Raw genomic sequence first — 18,814 nt, 5'->3', positions numbered from 1 at the left:
TTTGAAATATCATACATGCTCTTATTATTAATTATCCTATACCACTACAATTTAAAAAACGTCGCAACTCGTGGTGGGACCTATTAGAATTTTCAAAGCAAAGAAAATCAGTTTTAAGGAAAAGTTGGCATTTGAAAAATATTGCAATACAAGTATACAACATCAACTTACTGTACGTAGAAAAAATGACTCGTCCATGCAAAAGAACTAGTCTCGTTTTACGGCACTTCATCATTCAAATTATTTTCCCCTATAAATAGAGCTAATTAACAATCTCTTCAATCATCATTCCTAACTTCTTGGTATCACTCAACATCATATACACATACGTAACACCATGAAGATTTCAATCAACCATTATTATTATTATTTTGCAACACTTGCTATACTCTTGGTCGTGCCATCCGATGCACAACTATCTTCGACTTTCTACGACAGTACATGTCCCGATGCGCTGAGTACAATCCGAACCTCCATCAGGCAGGCCGTAACCAACGAGCAGAGGATGGCGGCCTCCCTTGTTCGCCTCCACTTCCACGATTGCTTCGTTCAGGTACTATATATACCTCATTCATCTAATATTCTTTCTCATAATTAATTTATTTATTATGATTAATAATTTATTTTGGTAAATAATTAGGGGTGTGATGCATCAATCCTATTGGATGATACCACTGGAGAAAGAGCTGCATTGCAGAATGGCGATTCGGTTAGAGGTTTCGAGGTGGTGGAAGACGCGAAGCAGGCGGTGGAGGCGGTATGCCCCGGGGTGGTGTCGTGCGCGGATGTGCTGGCAGTGGCGGCGCGTGATGCAACGGTGGCGGTTGGAGGGCAGTCTTGGACAGTGAATCTAGGGAGGAGGGATTCCCCAGCCGCCGCCACTAGAGCGCTCGCTGAAAACGATCTACCTAGGTTCACCGATCCTCTCCCAACCCTCATATCCAATTTTGAAAACAAAAACTTAAACGAAAGGGATTTGGTTGCTTTGTCAGGTAAAACTAGGGTTTTCATATTTTCAATTTCAACATTTAATTTATAGATTGATCAGCTAATTAATTAATTGGAATGGAAATTTTTGCAGGGTCTCATACGATTGGGCAAGCACGGTGCGTGACTTTCCGGGACAGGATCTATGGAAACGAGAGCATTGACCCAGACTTCGCGATCACGCGGCGGCGCAACTGCCCTGAAAGCGGCGGCAACGGCAATCTGGCGCCGTTGGATGAGGTTACTCCGAACAGCTTCGACAACACTTACTTTAGGAATCTGCAAAGTTTAAGAGGTCTGCTGGAATCGGATCAAGTTCTTTTCAGCGGAGGATCGACTGACAGCATTGTGCAGGAATACATCGACAATCCTGACAGATTTTTGTCGGATTTCGGCTCCGCCATGATAAAAATGGGGGATATCGAACCATTAACTGGTGGAGCTGGGTTAATTAGAAGGACATGTGGTTCCAGTAACTGATATACAAATCAAAATTTAATGTTTTCGAAATTCGAATAATTTCTTGTTATATACATAACGTGTGTGATCAGTTTGTTATCATCATGTAACTCATGTTTGTTACTAAGTCAAAATATAAGTTTTTCAATGATACGTTGTCTTTTATTTGATCGAAAAATTGGTACTGTTGAGACTTGGAGAATCCATTATATATTTGCATAATATCGGCAAACATCTGGTAACTTTTTCACTATTTCCAATGTTCATTATTAGATTGTTGGCAATTGAAACTAGAAAAATAACATATAATTGTCCCACATCGGTGTTAAGACAAAACTGAAACTAGTATATAAATCTCATAGGCCACTCCTTCTATCACCTATTGGTTTTAGGATGAAACCCATGAATTTCTACCATGGTAGCAAAATAGATTAATTATTATACCGATATCTGGGTCAAGACAAAACTGTTTTTACTACTATTATTTATACTCATTTATTATTTTTCTTCAACAAAATAGAATAATTACCTACAAAAGTTAATTAAAATTTAGTTTAATTGCGAAAAACCTAAAAACGAACAAAAAACCCAAAATATAATGCATTAAAAATCAAAGTAAAACAAATGTATTTGACTATCAGTGAATGATGTTTAAAAGTCAAAGGGGCATTTTCTTAATTCCAAATGTTGTACAATTCAACAATTGTAGCAAAACCAATTTAAATTGCTCTCAAGTCATAACAGCATCAATTTTCAGACTCACTAAACATCAAGACATTAAGGGTGCGTTCAATACCATGGAATTCAGGTTTTGAAATTGGAATTGGAGTCTCGAATTCCAAATCTGTTTTTCCATACCACAAAAATATGTTGATTTGCAATTGAATTTCAATTCTACAATTCCAATCCCATATACTCCCTCCATCTTTTATGTGAATCCAGGTGTTCACAATCATAGTATACAACGATATTGAGGGTCATGGATTGATTGAGGTCTGAGAAGAGGCAGACACATCACAAGAAACCAAGTGGAACTGGAGTCTGATTCAACAATAATTTTCCTATCAAGATTACTTCCAAATTTTCGACTCTACAACCTCCATTATCTTCTTCTTCGAAAGGGCTCCACGTGAATACCTTACATGCCCCAATCGGAGACCGAGAGGAGAAGATATAGCCTTTTTATTTGATCTCATCGTGCCTTCAGGAGTTAGGGGTTTAGGGTTATAAGGGACTTCGATCCTAGGACCTAATCTACAGGTTTCTCACTTCAATAGGGAGTTTAATCTATAATTGTGATCGACTTAATAACTCTAGTGACACTAAAAGGTCAGACAAATAGATTGGATAAGAGCTTAGAATTGTGCATCGGATCCTTGAGTTCTACTACATTTTCTCCATAGTATCTTTTCACGATCTTGTTTACTTATTTTTATTTGTTACTTGCTCATTATATGCTTTTATTAGTTGTAAGAACAAACCAAATCATTTCGATTGTCTAGATAGTAGTTAATGTTTGTTCATGGTACTTAAGTTGATACAATTCGTCTATGTGGGATACAATATTCTTGCTTATTAATTGTTGCACTAGCCTCGTACATTTGCGGGTATTGCTTATGTAATAATAAGTTGAGTCACCTCTCTCTACCCGAGCGCAATTATCTTGGAAGAGATGATACCGATGTGCCCTTGCTGCTTCTCTACGATCTATTGATGGATAGTTTCTTACCATGAGTTTCGTGTATGAGGAAAACCCAAAGTGAAGTTCAAAATTTTTTGGTTTAATTTCTTTGAAATTATAAAGTTACGAATAATTTGTTTTCAAATTTTGAATTTAGTTTGGTTCTTTGATCAAATTTGTATTTAATTTGAGTTTTGTATCCAGTTTTTCAACGAGTGGGCTTTCTGTTCAGTATTCCAATTCAGTTAATTTTCACAAAAAAATGCAGTTTACGTTGTGAGTGATATTTGAGAGGGGAATGGGAAATGAATGAATGTAGACATAGGCTTAACTCATCATGTTAGTTTATGCAATGAATGAATGTAGGTGTGTAGGATGGGGGCAGACCCCCAATATATGTTTCATTCAAATATCCACATTGCAAAATGACAATTGGGCATCGTCAACTAGTCCTCCTATGGTGCCGCTGGACTGGATTTGTAGCTACTGAGTTCTGAGTCTTTTCGCATATTGGTTGAATCAATCAAAAGCAACAATTGACAATGTTGATGTGGGATATATATCTCACCATGATAAGGATAAGGATAAGGATAAGATGAAGGCTTCCCAATCACCACCTTACTGTAGGAAACTGGAAGGTATACACACAACATATTATTAATTGACATTATACATGAAAGTCCACTTGAATAAAATATTTCCAAAAAATGCAATCTTCTGGATAGAAGAATTTGGAGACTACAGGAATTAATTACAAGTTATAATATGGCTAGTAACAAAAAAACTGATTCAGAATATGTGTACTAAAGAATTTTCAATTCCAATAAATTTATTTGAAATATCATACATGCTCTTATTATTAATCATCTAATACCACCACAATTTTAAAAACGTCGCAACTCGTGGTGGGACCAATTAGAATTTTCAAAGCTTGGCATTTGAAAAATATTGCAATACTCACTACAAAAAAAAAATCGTAATTTGGGGATGTGATGGATCAATCCTATTGGATGATAGAACTGCATTGCAGAATGTTAATTCTGTTAGAGGGTTCGAGGTGGTGGAAGCTGCAAAGCAGGCGGTGGAGGCGATATGCCCCGGTGTGGTGTCGTGCGCGGACGTGCTGACAGTGGCGGCGCGTGATGCAACGGTGGACAGTGAATCTAGGGAGGAGGGATTCCCCCGCCGCCGCCACCAGAACGCTTGCTGAAAACGATCTTCCTAGGACCACCGATTGGGCAAGCGCGATATTGCGTGATTATCCGGGACCGGATCTACGTCAACGAGAGCATCGACCCGAACTTTGCGATCACGCTGCGGCGCAACTGCCCTCAAACCGGCGGCGACGGCAATCTGGTGCCGTTGGATGGGGTGACTCCGAACAGCCTCGACAACAATTTAGTTTAGGAATCTGCGGAATGGGAGAGGTCTGCTGCAATCGGATCAAGTTCTTGTCAACAGTACTGTGCAGGAATACATCGACAATCCTGGCAGGTTCTCGTCGGATTTCGGCGCCGCCATGATCAAAATGGGGGATATCGAACCATTAACTGGCGGAGCTTAGAAGGACATGTGGTTCCAGTAATTGATTATATACATATTAAAATTTAATGTTATCGAAATTCGAATAATTAATAGAATGTGTGCTGTGATCATCATCGTCATGTAACTCATGTTGTTACTATGTCAAAGTGTATTATCAGTTTTTCAATGATACGTTGCCTTTTATTTCACAATAGTTATTTGTTTGTTTTCATATTCAATCCAGAAATTGCTGCTATTGAGACTTGTAACCATTATCGTGCATAATGTTTGCAATGCATCTACTGTAGTAGTAACGTTTTCACTATTTCGTACAATGTTCATTTGTTACATAACCGTATTACTTGTATTCATTTATTTCTTATACTTCCTCCGTCCAAAAAAAATAGGGCAATTGGTGTATGGCACGGGTTGTAATGTATAATTTGGTAAAAGTGAGGGAAGGGAAAAAAGTAAGAGGAAAGGGAAAAAAATAAGTGAGAAGTAGTGTTAGTGGAATGATGTGTAGGGTTATTATTTGTGGACGGCCAAAAATGGTAAATATACATTATTTTTTTTGGACGGAAAAAGTATAAAATAGATTAATTGCGTACAACCTAAAAAAGAAAAAAACCCCAAAAAATATATATTAGAAAACAAAGTAAAACAAAAGTATTTGGTTATCAGAGAATGATATTTAGAAGTCAAAGGGGGGTTTTCTTAATTCCAAATGCTGTACAAGTAATTAGCAAAACCAAGTTAAATTGCTTTCAAGTCTGAATAACATCAATTTTGAGACTCGCTCAACGTCAAGACACTAACGCCTTTTGGGATTGACCCAAAACTGAAGTATGCAACGGGGAACCACATTGCTGGCTATAAGAGCATCTACAGTGGGGCGGACGATGCGTCGGACGATGCATCATCCGTCGCACCTTCCGCTACTGTGGCATCGCGGATGATGCGACGCGTTTTTTATTTTTAATTGAATTTAATTTGCTTTACAAAACTTATATATATTCTCACTTTTTTCACTCATTTTTCACTTCTTTCACTCTCAAATTCACACTACATATTCTACACTTCAAACAAAATGAATCTCGGAGATTACCCAAGTCCGAATTGTCCGATGTTCGGTGGTGCACGATGGCCGGGTACAGAACCCGACGACTACCGGCCATTCGACACCAACGCCCAGTACGATCCCGAATTCATCACGGACTCGTACGGGCTGTCAGACATGGAGCCTTCTCCGAACCGCACACCCGCCGCCGCCGCCGCCGCTCCTCGCGGCCTATCCGCCGCCGCTGCATCGGGCTCCGCCACCAAGAAGAGGCGGCCCAAGGCACGAGCCCAGAAGTTGCCGCAAACGGCGGTGTGTGAAGAGTTCGCCCCGGGAAGGACGAACTACGTCGTGGACGAATCCTTCGTCTTGACAAGATGTTGGATTGATGTGTCAGAGGATCCGGTGTTCGCCAACAACCAGAAGGTTACGGCACTTTGGGAGCGCATCACCGAAAAATACAACGAGGCCAAGCCGCCCCACGCCTACAAGCGTCATAGGGAGCAGCTACGCAAGCACTGGGATCAAATAAAGAAGCAGGTCAATCTGTTCGTGGGGGAGTACTACAAGTGCGAGAGGGAGCAGGCCAACGGTGAGAGTCTGTCGGATGTGCGCGACAAAGCGGTGAGATCGTACACGTCATTGTACGGCGACTTCAAGCACTACCAGTCCTGGGTGATCTTGAAGGAGAAGCAGAAGTTCATTGGTGGTATGATTCCCCAATCGACGGCAGCGAAGAAGAGGGCGTCGAAGCGCACCTTCGCCGATTATACAAGCAGCGAGAGCGGCGCGTCTCCAATGGATCTCAACAATCCGGTGTTCGAGTATGAGAGGTACGGCACTCCGATATCCCGGCGTCCCCCTAGCATCAAGGCTGCCAAGGCCAAGGGCAAGGCCATGCCGCAAGCCCGGCCCCGAGTGCGACCCCGAGCGAGACTTCGGCTGCGTCGCATGCCTATACGGATTTGGTGGCCTCCTCCGACTACAGGACGTTGTTGGACGCGCACAGCGCCCTGATGCAGGCGACAACCCGGCTCAAATCGAAGACATCCAGCGGATGATCGATGGCCTCAGCCGCAGATTGGGACTACTCTAGACCGGATTTAGTGCACTTTTTTTTTTAATTTCTTAGTTTGTAACTTTTTTTTTTATTTCTTATTTTGTAACTTTTTTATTAATTAAGTAAATGTAGGATTTGCCTTAATTGTGTTGTTTTTATTTATTTATTTTTGCTTGATATATTTGCATAAATTATATAAATACAAAATAGAAGTAAAATGCTTAGGGCGTGCTTAGGGCGGTCTATAGTCCGCCCCATTGCAAGTGGAAGTGGCGGAAGATAAAATGCTGACATGGCGGTGCATAGGGCGTCGCTTAGGGTGTCCCACTGTAGATGCCCTAAGCGCTCACTTAACAACGAGCACAAGAGCGGTGATTTCTAAATGGCTCCTTTTTTATCGTGATTAGTCAATTTTGGATGAGTTAAGATGGAGAATTTGACGTGGAAAGTTGGATTATATCGTATTCATAATCTTAAAAGTGATGGTATCCGTGGGACACAACAATTCTTTTGGTCTGAAAGGATAGGCAATCCATCACTTTATGAAACTAAGAAATTGTACCGAGACACAATTAAACTAACAAAAATGCACTTAATAGCAAGGGACTCAAATATTACGATCAATAAACAAATACTCCATATAGAAATGCACGTACGTGAAGATGATGAGAATAGAATCAAAGAGTCGTAATGAGCATTAATCATTATCTATTAAATTAAGTTAATGAATAATGAAAACTGAAACATCAAGAAAACTGATACTCTTAGAGTATTTTACTAATATCTTTAAATCGTAGAAGATTGAAAAAAAAAGTGGATAGACTACCATTGGATGAATAAAAATCATATCAGCTCCAATTGCCTTGATCTCGATCCTAGACTGGACAACGCTCACTCACGCCACCACCAATCAAATTGCGCCACATAGGGCTAGCTGGCTCGCCACCCTCCTCTCCACAGCGTGATGCTTGGTGAGACGAGCCACCCGTAACGGGGCTCGGCCCGTCTCATCTCGGTGGCGGGTGCTCTTACTTATTTGCCCCCTTCCGTGTAAAATTTTAGCGTAAATAATTACTATGTCAGGCACAATCCCTTTCTAATTTTGCAAGTGAAAAAGCAATTTATATACTACCTCTTCCATCTCTGAAAATATAAATTACTATTAGTCCGTCCCTGAAAATTATGAATTTTCTGATTTTGGAAATCCCACTAAACTACTAATAATGTGTATCCTATACTTTCCATCACGCTTTCTCTTCATATTTTGGAGCATTATTTTATCAATTGTGCAATTAAACTCATGCCTAACTAAAAGTTTATATTTTTTAGGAAAGAATGGAGTAATATACGGTTCCAACAATCTGATTTTTTTTTTTAATTTTACTTACATTTTTTGTTTCAGATGTCATAATAATACTTAAATTCGCATCTTTTTGAAAATATTAAGTTTGTTCTGTAATGTCATAGAATAAAGAAATTTAAATAATGGATGTGCCTATGTAATTTACTCGTATGAATAAAATATAGTGTCATTTAAAGCCCAGAATTTTAGATGATGTGGACCTGTGATTATAGGCTCAGAATAGTAGGATATTATTGGTCTTTCTCATTAGGCTCACATAGGATAGTTGGCCCAAATCAAGTCTAATAATTAAATAAAGAGAATATTGGTTGGCCCAAATCAAGTGAAAATGACTCCATTACTAAAATAAAAAAAAAGTATATAATAATACTCTGATATTTCAAATTAAATACATATAAAAATAAATTTACTATTAAGTACATTACGTTTTAATAATAAAAATTAGATGAATGAAAGTTAAATGAAAAATTCAAATATCATTTTGAGCTTGATTTACTAGATAAAAAGTTAAATCTTTTCTTAATATATATATACTCAAAATGTAACATTCCGAATTTTCAAACCCTAATTTTAGAACCGTAAAATTTTTATTTAATACTATTGATGACGTAGGAGACGTGAATTAAATGATGAGTGATTTATTGCATGATTCCTTGTGACCTAATTGCGAATTGGAGTTGAGATTTAATTAAATAGTCAATATTTTTGATAATATTGTGGTGAATTATTTACCTAAGGGATGAGTGAGATTTAATAGGATCATTATTTATTTATTTGAAATTTTCGATCCCTACTACTATTGGAGAAGGAATTCTATTTTTCTTGGATATAATTATTGCTTGAGATAATTACCTAAATTAAATCCAAAGTCTGATTTTTCTTTATTTTCCTGCATGAAATTTCGACCCCCATGCCTATTATAAGGAGATTTTCGAAAACCTCCTATTTCTGAGAGAGGAGAATATTTAATTTTATTATTTGATCCCTTATTTATTCTCTTACATGAATAAATATAAATATTCTAGCAAATCTTACCATATCTCAAGGAGATCTTGCCATATCTTATTTTAATTAATATTTGGAATTGATTCCTTATGGAGGAATCAATATTAACGCCTATTCCCAATTCTTAGTGGGAGAATTATTATTTTTATTCTTCTCCGTGATATTTTATTCTACTCCGTGAAATATCTAAATTAAATCATAGGCTAATTAAATAGCCTAAGATTTCGAAAATCCCCTTATTCCTCATCAATATTAACGCCAATCTCTCCCACCATATCTCTCCAAATCTTTATTTATTTATTTAATTGAGGAGAATCAAATCTTCCCAAATATTCTATTTAATTACCTAGAGATTTTATTGAACCCTATAAATAGGACCAAAACCTAACCCCAGACCCCCAAAAATCGCCCCCCACCTCATATCACACGCCACTCCTCTCTCTCCACTCTCTCTCAATTTCCTTCTACTTTTCTCCAATAATTCTTCATCTTTTGAGAAGAATTAGAGTTTGAGCCTCAAGAATCGTTGAAGAATCAAGTCCCTACTTTGTTTCTACCGTTCGTTTTAGCAAGAAAAGATACCTATATATATATTAATCTTCTTCATCTAACCGATTAATCGGTATTCTTGAACCCTCATGCATCTAGATTGAGTGAAAGTGGGATAAATGGTATATAGGAGGTGCATGTGCGTGTGTGTGTGTATGCGTGCGCGTGTGTATATGTGACGTGTGAATAACACTCATGTGTTCATGTGTGACATAAGTTGATGTTAGATCTAAGATTGTTGAGTGTATAAAAGTATATGATGAACGTGTCTTGGTTTTGAATGATAAATGTAAATCGGATCGGTGGGAAAAAGGGGAAACGTTGAGACATGCATGATTTAGGAGTTGATGTTGAAACTGATACATGATATGTGCATATGTGATTAAAAGGTGAAACCTCGGTTGCGAAGCAGGATAACAAAAGAGAGAACATACTTAAAATCAAGGTGGGCTTTATTCTTAAACTCTTTTATGTTGCAAATTTATAAATGTGGAGAGATAAGGGTGGTTTAAACTGTTATGCCATGCCTGTGATTATTTGTGATGATGTTGTGCGCCTGATGCCCAGTTTGAGAGTTCGCTCCATTGGGCTATAGGGCTATGGATATGTATAAACGAATTCGGGTCTGAGTAGGGCCGCAAACCCTACCAAGCTAGTGTACATGGTGGGATCGGGAGCCGTCCTTGCTAGTCGGCCGGTCTCGTGGGCGAAAAGTGTGGCCACACTTTCGTCGCACTATGGAAAGGTTGTGATTGATGGATTGTTGAGAAAGTGGGGAGTTGTTTGACTAACCAGTCTATGAAAATATTTTTGTGATACTCGATGATATTTCTTTTGATAACTGCAAAAACTCGAGTTCACTATGGTAAGGGTGACATAATTAATAAAATGTTTTGGCATGAGTCCACTGGGTATTTCAAAATACTCAGCCCTGCATGTGTTTTCCTTATGTGCAAGTTGAACGACGACGAGCGTTGGCGGGTGTTGAGCAAATTTAATTAAATAAGATGGAAATTTTGAACTTCGAGTGTAGTTGTGTCTTCATACATGGCTTCACTTTTTCTTGGTTGCTTCCGCTGAATTATTAAACTCATTATCATTTGGTTGTTTTGAACTTATTCCTTTTGAATTAGAAGATCGAGACATATTGCGTTTTGTTGAATTTATGTCAAACCCTTGACTTTTGATCATAGTTTATGGTATCTATTCTTTATTGATTTTTATTGATTAAACCGTTGACTTATTGCTTTGATAGTTCGTTTAATACCTTGGACAAATCTCTTTAAATGAAACCCTAGCCTATGTTCTTATTGCTTTTAAGTCCGCCTTGGTAGCAGTCGCCGTATTTATTATACACTAGAAATCCGGGCTGTTACATAAAATATCCGATTATGCATATGTACATTTATCATTATCCTATCTAATTATTCGAATTTTTTTTATATAATAAAATGATTGTAGTTTAAGGCATCAAATGTTGCAAATTTAAGATGTCCTTAATAATGCTCTATGTAAATATTCTAACTGGGGTGCGTTAAAATGACAACACTCTTAAAATGACACTGTGACACCACGCTAGACTGCAATATTATATATGCTAGACTGCAATAGTATAAACGCTAGACAACAATCTATAGATTGCAGTCTAGCGTATTGGATATTGCAGGCCGCGTCACCTTGCAATCTAGAGTATTGGATATTGCAGTCTAGAGTATTGGATGTTGCAGTCCGCGTAAATTTACCCTTGCGAATTTTTTATGATTGCCACATGACAGCTGATTATTCGTCCACATATACAAATAATTGGCTAGGAATGATGGTATGATGTTATTTTAAGAGTGATTGTCATTTTAACACATCCATATCCTAACTTATTAGTAGTATATGCAGTTCACATAAGAGAATACATACTATTGCATATAAAAAAAGAAGTAAGCACATTATATTTTGTACATTACATGTTTTTAGCCTAAATTTCGACATTTTTGTTCATAATCATGAAAAAAAAACTATCTTGCCGTGTGGATGAATAAAAGATGTGGTGATGACGATGAAATAAAATTATTCCATGAGCGAATTTTGAATCAATATTAGTTTATTATAACCTACCAATTTAATTCCAAGTCATATTTGAAATGAGAAAATTGCCAATTGAACACAAAAGACAATCAATATCTTCTTACAAGTGATGTGAGTGTTAGGATCGGTATACTGAAAAGCATATTTCGAGCATGTTGCACGGATAGAATTGCTTGTATACAATAAATTCTACAATCCACTTTTAACCCAATGCGAGAAGAAGTAATTTTATCGCATTGATGTTTGCTTGTTCATTTATAAGATGTTTCTCAAACATTTGAATGTATAAGAAGCAAATAAGTCTAATTCTCCTACATAGTAGACTGGTCGTGAACGACGTTCACAGAAGGTGACGCAGTCGGTTCTTTGTAGAAGAGAAATAGAATTTCACAACCTAGATAGGCTTTGACTACCTATCGTGAAAGGTTGCGGTGTCAGTCCGCTAGTTTCCTTACCGTAGGAAATAAACGACACTGGTGTGGTATAGCACTAAACGATCTAACAGTTGAGATAAGTCTTACTTGCTATTTACTGAAAGATGAGGTCTCGGTGATTGTTATTTCTTAATCATTATTGACATAACATTGAGCATACGATATTTATTATGCACTACTTTGATTTATCAAATGGTTTGGATTTTTCGTAATCCAAGAATCCTGATATCTTGGGTAGTGGTGAGCAATGTCTAGAGGTGCTAGTATTGTTATTGCAATGAATCGTGTGTTGGGTGAGTCCAGTTTGATAATATCTTCAAGAGGTGTTCGAAAAAGGTTTTATTATTCAGAAATCCGGGCGGTTGGAATTTATTCCAGAATGATTAACAAAAATTTTGAACTAGACAACTCTTGGAAAAATATATTAATTAATTAATTAAAGTCAAACAGCAGACTTAAATTAATTAATAATTTTTATATCTTAAACATGAGAAATAATAAATTAAAGAGGTAAAGCCCGGATTACTCGTAATTTGGGATTGGACGGGCAGTCAATATTATTATACTATAGTGGATGATAATAATATTTTGTTTGGACTTGTATTATATTGGGCTCAATTTAATTAGCAAAAGTTCAACAGGTTTGGCCCAAGTCCAACCTCCACGGACCCTAATCTGGCCCATTATAACTCTATATAAAAGGAGACTAGAAAGAGGATTTTAATCAATTTTAATGATTAAATTCGTTCCCATCTCTCCCCATGAGTGGTCAACATTTTCTTTTCTCCAGAACTGAAGTTCTATCTTCTATCTAGTCGAGTCCTTTAGATTTCGACAAGCTTTGCCCACCCAAAGGTTAGATTCCGAGTTCGGGATACATATTAGAAGATTCCTGGTTGAGTACAAAGATCTTTATGTGGAGAATGTGCAAGCAATCGGCGATTCTTTGGAGAATCAGATCGGTAATCCTAAACCGTAGAATATCATGAATTAGGGTTTAATTCCTTAAAGCATGATTGTATGCAATTGATTGTTTATCATGTAGTTAATTAATCCCATAATCGGTCAAAAAGATCTTTATATCTGACTAATTTATTTGTTTATTACTTTTGCTGTGTAGGGGGCACCAATCCCCAACAATTGGTATCAGAGCCAATTTTTGGCTTTGATTATGTGGATTAATTTCATGTTATGTGAATTTCTTGCTTGATTGCATATGTTTCTTCGTTTTTTGTGTTATTACTTGCGTCGACTATTGTTTCGATGGTGATACGAGCAACAACGAAGAATGTTCACACTGAAATTTGTTTTCTCATGGACGATGGGAAATTATTTCAGTAACGTGTAATCATTAGTTGTAATTATTGATTTTTTAATTGATTGAGTTCTTGAAGTCGTGATCCACCCAATTTAATCGATGTTGCACGAAATTTTGATTCAAGGATTATTTGATTGTATATGTATGGTTTAATGTAATGATTGCTTTCAAGAATATTGTGATGTAATCTATGGATGTTGAAACCAAATCATTTCTCACCGCGATAATCGTTGTCGGCGGTTTATGAAACAATTGCGACGTGGGAGCGTCGTTGCGGCAAGACGTGCAGCAGAGGCTGCTCAATTTGATCACGACAGTACGCCAATCAATGGGAGTCCGACGACTCAGTTAATCAGCAAGATGGCTGCGGTGAAGACGCAGCCATAGCGTCCTTACAGCAGCGGCTGCGTCTTCACCGCAGCGGCTGTCCAAGTGGGAGCTCGTCGGTGGCGGTTCTGGGCTCGTGGCAGCGCAACTTTCTAAATTAGTTAGGGTTTCTCTAATCCTAGGAACTAATTTGGAGAAAATTTTAAAATTAGTTAGGATTTTCTAACCCTTGGAACTAATTTTGGAGTTAATTTCAAGATATAATTTAGAATTAGATTTGAATATATCTTTAATTGGATTATCCAAAATTTAATTTTAACTAAATTATGGAATTCCTTTCATCCTTATTTTATGGATTTGGATAGATTAAATTCTATCCAGATAAATCCTAGATAAATTCGGAGGATAATAACTAATTTTTTTATTTTGTCTTATGGATTTATATAGATTAATTCTATGTAAATAAATCCTAGATATACTTGATAAATAATTAATTAAGTTTGGATTTTATTCTTATTTTATGAATTTAGATATATTTAGTTATATCTAGAGAAATCCAAGATAAATTTGGATGATGATAATTAAATTTATTTTTGTCATGTGGATTTAGATAGAGTTTATTATATCTTGGTGAATCCTAGACGGACTAAAATAAATAATAATTAAGTTTATTCATATCCTGTAGATATTGATAGATCTATATCTATCTAGAATATATCTAAGTAGATTTGGATAATTAAAATCCATGTTAATCTTTATCTTGTGGATATTAATAGAATTAATTCTATTTAGAAAATATCCTAGAAGATTAAGATAATTAAATTTATCAGATTCTTATAGATATTGACAGATTTATATCTATCGAGAATATATCTTAGAAGATTTAGATAATTGTTAATCCAGTATTGTAATTATCTTTTGGATTTAAGATAGATTTAGTTCTATCTAGTTAAATCCTAGTTGAATTAATTAATACTAATTCTAGTTTATCCTAATTTTATGGATATAAATAGATTTATTTCTATTTAGAAAGTATCCTATATAAATTTGGATAAAGATAATACAAGATAATCCTTATCTAATTGGATTTTGATAAAATTGATTTTATCTAGAATAAATCCTAATAGATATGATATATTCTAGTTTCTTATTCTAAATAGTGTAAGAATTTTTTAAAAACAATCTTGGAATGATTGGATTTTATCTTTATCTTATGGATTTGGAGAAATTTATTTTTAACCTGAAATATCCTAGTATGATTAGATAATGATAATCCAAAATCAGTTTTATCTTGAATTTTAGGATTTGATTATATTTTTATAAAATCTAGAATAATCCTAAGTGAATTTAGATAGATTAAATTCTATCTAGGTAAATCCTAAATTAATTTGGATAACTATTATCCCAGATAAATCTTATCAAATTCGAAACTTCTATTTTGGATAAGATAAGGAATTATTTACCATGAAGTAAATGGATTTATTAATTTATTTGGTAATTATTTGTTTTAAGTGGATTATCTGCTCGGATTTTGCACTGTTTTAAGGCCATTATGTGATCCGTTTTTAATGTCAAAGTTGCATTAAATGTCCATTATTTGCATATTTTATCTATTTTGGTATTTTGACATGTTTTGTGAGAAATGTGCATATTTGACCCTAAAAAGGGAGTAAAAACGCGAAGTAGGAAATCTGGAGCTTCTCCCACGACCGCCGCAACACTTTCGGCGACCGCCGGCGCTTAGCGAAGACAAAGACACGCCCGACGACCACCTAGAAGTGCATGACGACCGCCAGAAAGAGTCAGAAGCTTCTAGACTACGCGCGGCGACCACCAGCCAAGGTTCGGCGGCCCGCCACAAACACGGGGCGCGCTACAGCTGTCTTCAAACTCAATTTTTCGGGGATACTGAAGTCCGATCGGGGCGTTCTACACACCATTTTCTTTGTCTTTAAAGGAGCTTCAAGATGGTACAAGAATAACCTCAATTGGAGTTCTTTGGAGAGAGTTATGGACGTTCTACCAAAGTCGTGCAAAGCTGTTAGCTGCAGTCTAGGCAGAAATTTGAAGAAGGAAAGAAGATATTACCTTGTGAAGCCAAATCTTTTCCTTCTACTACGGGGAACGAAAATTACATCTTTCCTAATGCTTGGAGGAAACTTATTACCAAATTTGAATCCTTCTAAAGCCTATACATACCTCATAACCTCATTCATAGAATCGAACCCTTCCATAGCCCCCAAAAGGGGAGTCTCCAAGACTCCTCCTCCAACCCTAACCAGAGAGCTTCTACTTGCAAAATAATTCAAAGAGATCAAAAGCTAGAGTACTTCACTTGTGCAAGGAGTTGGAGAAGGATTTCAAGAACATCAAGAACGACAAAGATTCAACATACGGGTTTTATTTGCTTTAGTTTTATGTTCAAATTGTTTTCCTTTCAATATATGTGTTTAGATTATTTCATTATGTGTAAATAAACTCATAGGATTCTAGGGATGTGTTAGTAACGACTTTGGTTATACAATTCATTTTTCTATTTAATATCCGTTTTGTTTTTACTTTATTTCTTCCCTAAGTAATTTTGATGCTGCATGATTGAGTGACACAATCTTGTCTGATTTAATATAGCTTGCTTCATAACTGTGACAGAGTTCTAGCGAGTTAGATCCACTTAGTAGACGCTACAGTTAGCTTCCCTTAAAACAACACTGTTAATTGAGAGTGATGACTTTTCAAAGGTCTTAGGAGCTTTATGGAGTTACATGTTAGGATTGACAACCCTAATCTTGTAATCAACGTTTGCATCACATGAGCATAAGCTAGGCGACTCGTCCTATCAAAGTAATAATTGTGCTAGGGTATTGTAGTTTGGAATTTGTATAACCATAACTGTGAACGCACATCCCTGGAATTCCCTTATCTCTATCGATTGTCTCTGTGTTTTGCTTGCATTTAGTTGTTAATTGCTTTTTATTGTTTTCTGTTTTCAAAAAGTTTTCCAAAACCTTCTGTTCTTCCAGATAGTAATTGAGGCTTAGTAGGAGATAGACACTTTGTGTTTGCCTTCCCCGTGTTTGATATCCCGATACTGAACTTTAGTTATACTATATATACTCTGTATACTTGCAGGTTTATTTAGTGCTAAAGAAAAGTGCATCAATGGTCTCCATAAATTGGTCTATATATGAAGCAGTTTCTAATATTATCGTGACCCACCTTAGTGGGATCAATAATCCTACGAAATAGCAAGTTCATAAGATTAGACTTCTTAATAGTAAATTGTTTAAACTACAAGCATGTTTCTAATATTATCGCGACCCACCCTAGTGGGAGCCATAATCCTGTGAAATTGCTAGTTCATATGTTTAAACATATTTATAAGATAGCTATGGAATTTTGTTAGTGGCGTACGACCTTCCCTAGAAGGAGTATCAAAACAGAAATGAAATTCCTAGATGCGAATATTTATGGTAAAATCTTAGGCAATATTTGGTGGTCATGCCACCTTAGTGGTCTGTGGACTATTCGTCGGTATTGTGACCAGGAAATTGTTGTATGACCTCCCTAGAGGCATACTTATTTTGGTTTTGGCAGTTGCGAGATACATAGTTGTTTTGTGGTTGTTTGCAATTATGTATCAAGCATGGTATGTGATAAATAGTTTTATTTCTTCTCAGCCAAATTCTTAATAATATCTGCGAACCTTAAAGAAATCAAACTCGAAGGCCAAAATTATGTAGACTGGAAATATAAAAATGGATAAGATTCTCATTGCTGAAAACTTAAAGTTTGTATTCACCAATTCATGTCCTCTATTTTCCTTGAAAAAAATTCTATAAAGAAAGTTCAAGAATGCATTTCATGCATGTACTTGACAAGTTCTTTGAGATAGAAGGTCAAACTACATTCTTTTAAGTAGTAAGACACGTCTTGGTTTATATTGATGAAAGAGGAATATCCAATAAGGACAATGTCCAGATTCTATTGGAATATCCACAAGAGATAGAATGTTTTGAGGAATCTTTTGATTCTGTTACTCAAATAGTTTCTACACTCAGTTTATCGCCAAATGTAATAGAAAGTAATTATATGAAGGTTGATACTTAAAAGTTGGAAACCTTATACATGATATTCACTTTATTACTAATAGAGGAAGATAACATAATAGATAACATGAATTGTTGTCAATGTCTGCTGAAAGCAAGAAAGACAAGAAATCTTTTGGTGAAAATGCAAACAGAAGATGCATTGTAAGTCGGATTGACCTCTTCTAAGAAGGACAATGACTTAGATACCAATGAAACTTTTTCAAGAGGAGAGATCTTAATCCAGTTGGACAGTTGTTGCAGTGTGAGCTATTTATTTATGCTCACTTTTTGTTTTGTTTTGATGTTAGAGATTTTGTTTTATTGGTACAGTCTTGTTTAGAATGAATTAATATTCAGTTTCTAAACTTGTTTATGATTAAGCAATATTTGATGTCATTTTAGAATGTGTGCATTATTAAGAAATGTGAATCGAATATCTATCATAGTACCATAGAAAAACAAATTATACATCATAGTATCTAAACAATATAAATGCAACAAGATTGAGTTTCATACAATAGTTCATATTTTTAAACAATGAATGTTAAAGTATTTATGGCATTTAGTCTTAAGCTAAAGAAAGTATTTAATTATAGCCAAAGAAGTGACTATTGAGATTTTAACAACTTGCTTGTTAAATAATTTGAAAGTTAAAGTAAGTCTGATTGATACACTATAAGTTAGAATCCTTTGGTGGTTCAAGGGATTCAGAATACTTACAGATATGCAACATAGAAAAACTAGTAAGTCTCAATGGTCTAAACCATAGGAGATGAGCGGTGAGTTAAGATCAGTAGTGGGAGTTAAATCCTAGTGGACTACTCCAGGCATTCTTCTTAAGAATGAGATAGTCATATAAGAAGATATTGAAGTCCCTCTA

General features: G+C 36.0%; 1 protein-coding gene and 1 pseudogene across 1 annotated transcript; both read left to right on the top strand.

Moving 5' to 3' along the window:
- The first annotated feature begins 301 nt into the window (after positions 1 to 301).
- On the top strand, positions 302 to 1,594 carry LOC125205229 (lignin-forming anionic peroxidase-like). Its single transcript, XM_048104059.1, has 3 exons — positions 302 to 553; positions 641 to 992; positions 1,082 to 1,594. Exons 1-3 carry the CDS (start codon positions 338 to 340, stop codon positions 1,465 to 1,467), a joined length of 954 nt encoding a protein of 317 aa, XP_047960016.1. The 5' UTR covers positions 302 to 337; the 3' UTR covers positions 1,468 to 1,594.
- A 2,298-nt stretch (positions 1,595 to 3,892) lies between these two features.
- LOC125197959 overlaps positions 3,893 to 18,814 on the top strand; it is a 61,708-nt pseudogene continuing 46,786 nt past the window's right edge.

Source organism: Salvia hispanica, chromosome 1 (assembly GCF_023119035.1).
Source record: "Salvia hispanica cultivar TCC Black 2014 chromosome 1, UniMelb_Shisp_WGS_1.0, whole genome shotgun sequence".
Taxonomy (NCBI): domain Eukaryota; kingdom Viridiplantae; phylum Streptophyta; class Magnoliopsida; order Lamiales; family Lamiaceae; genus Salvia; species Salvia hispanica.
This window is presented reverse-complemented; position numbering and strand designations above follow the sequence as displayed.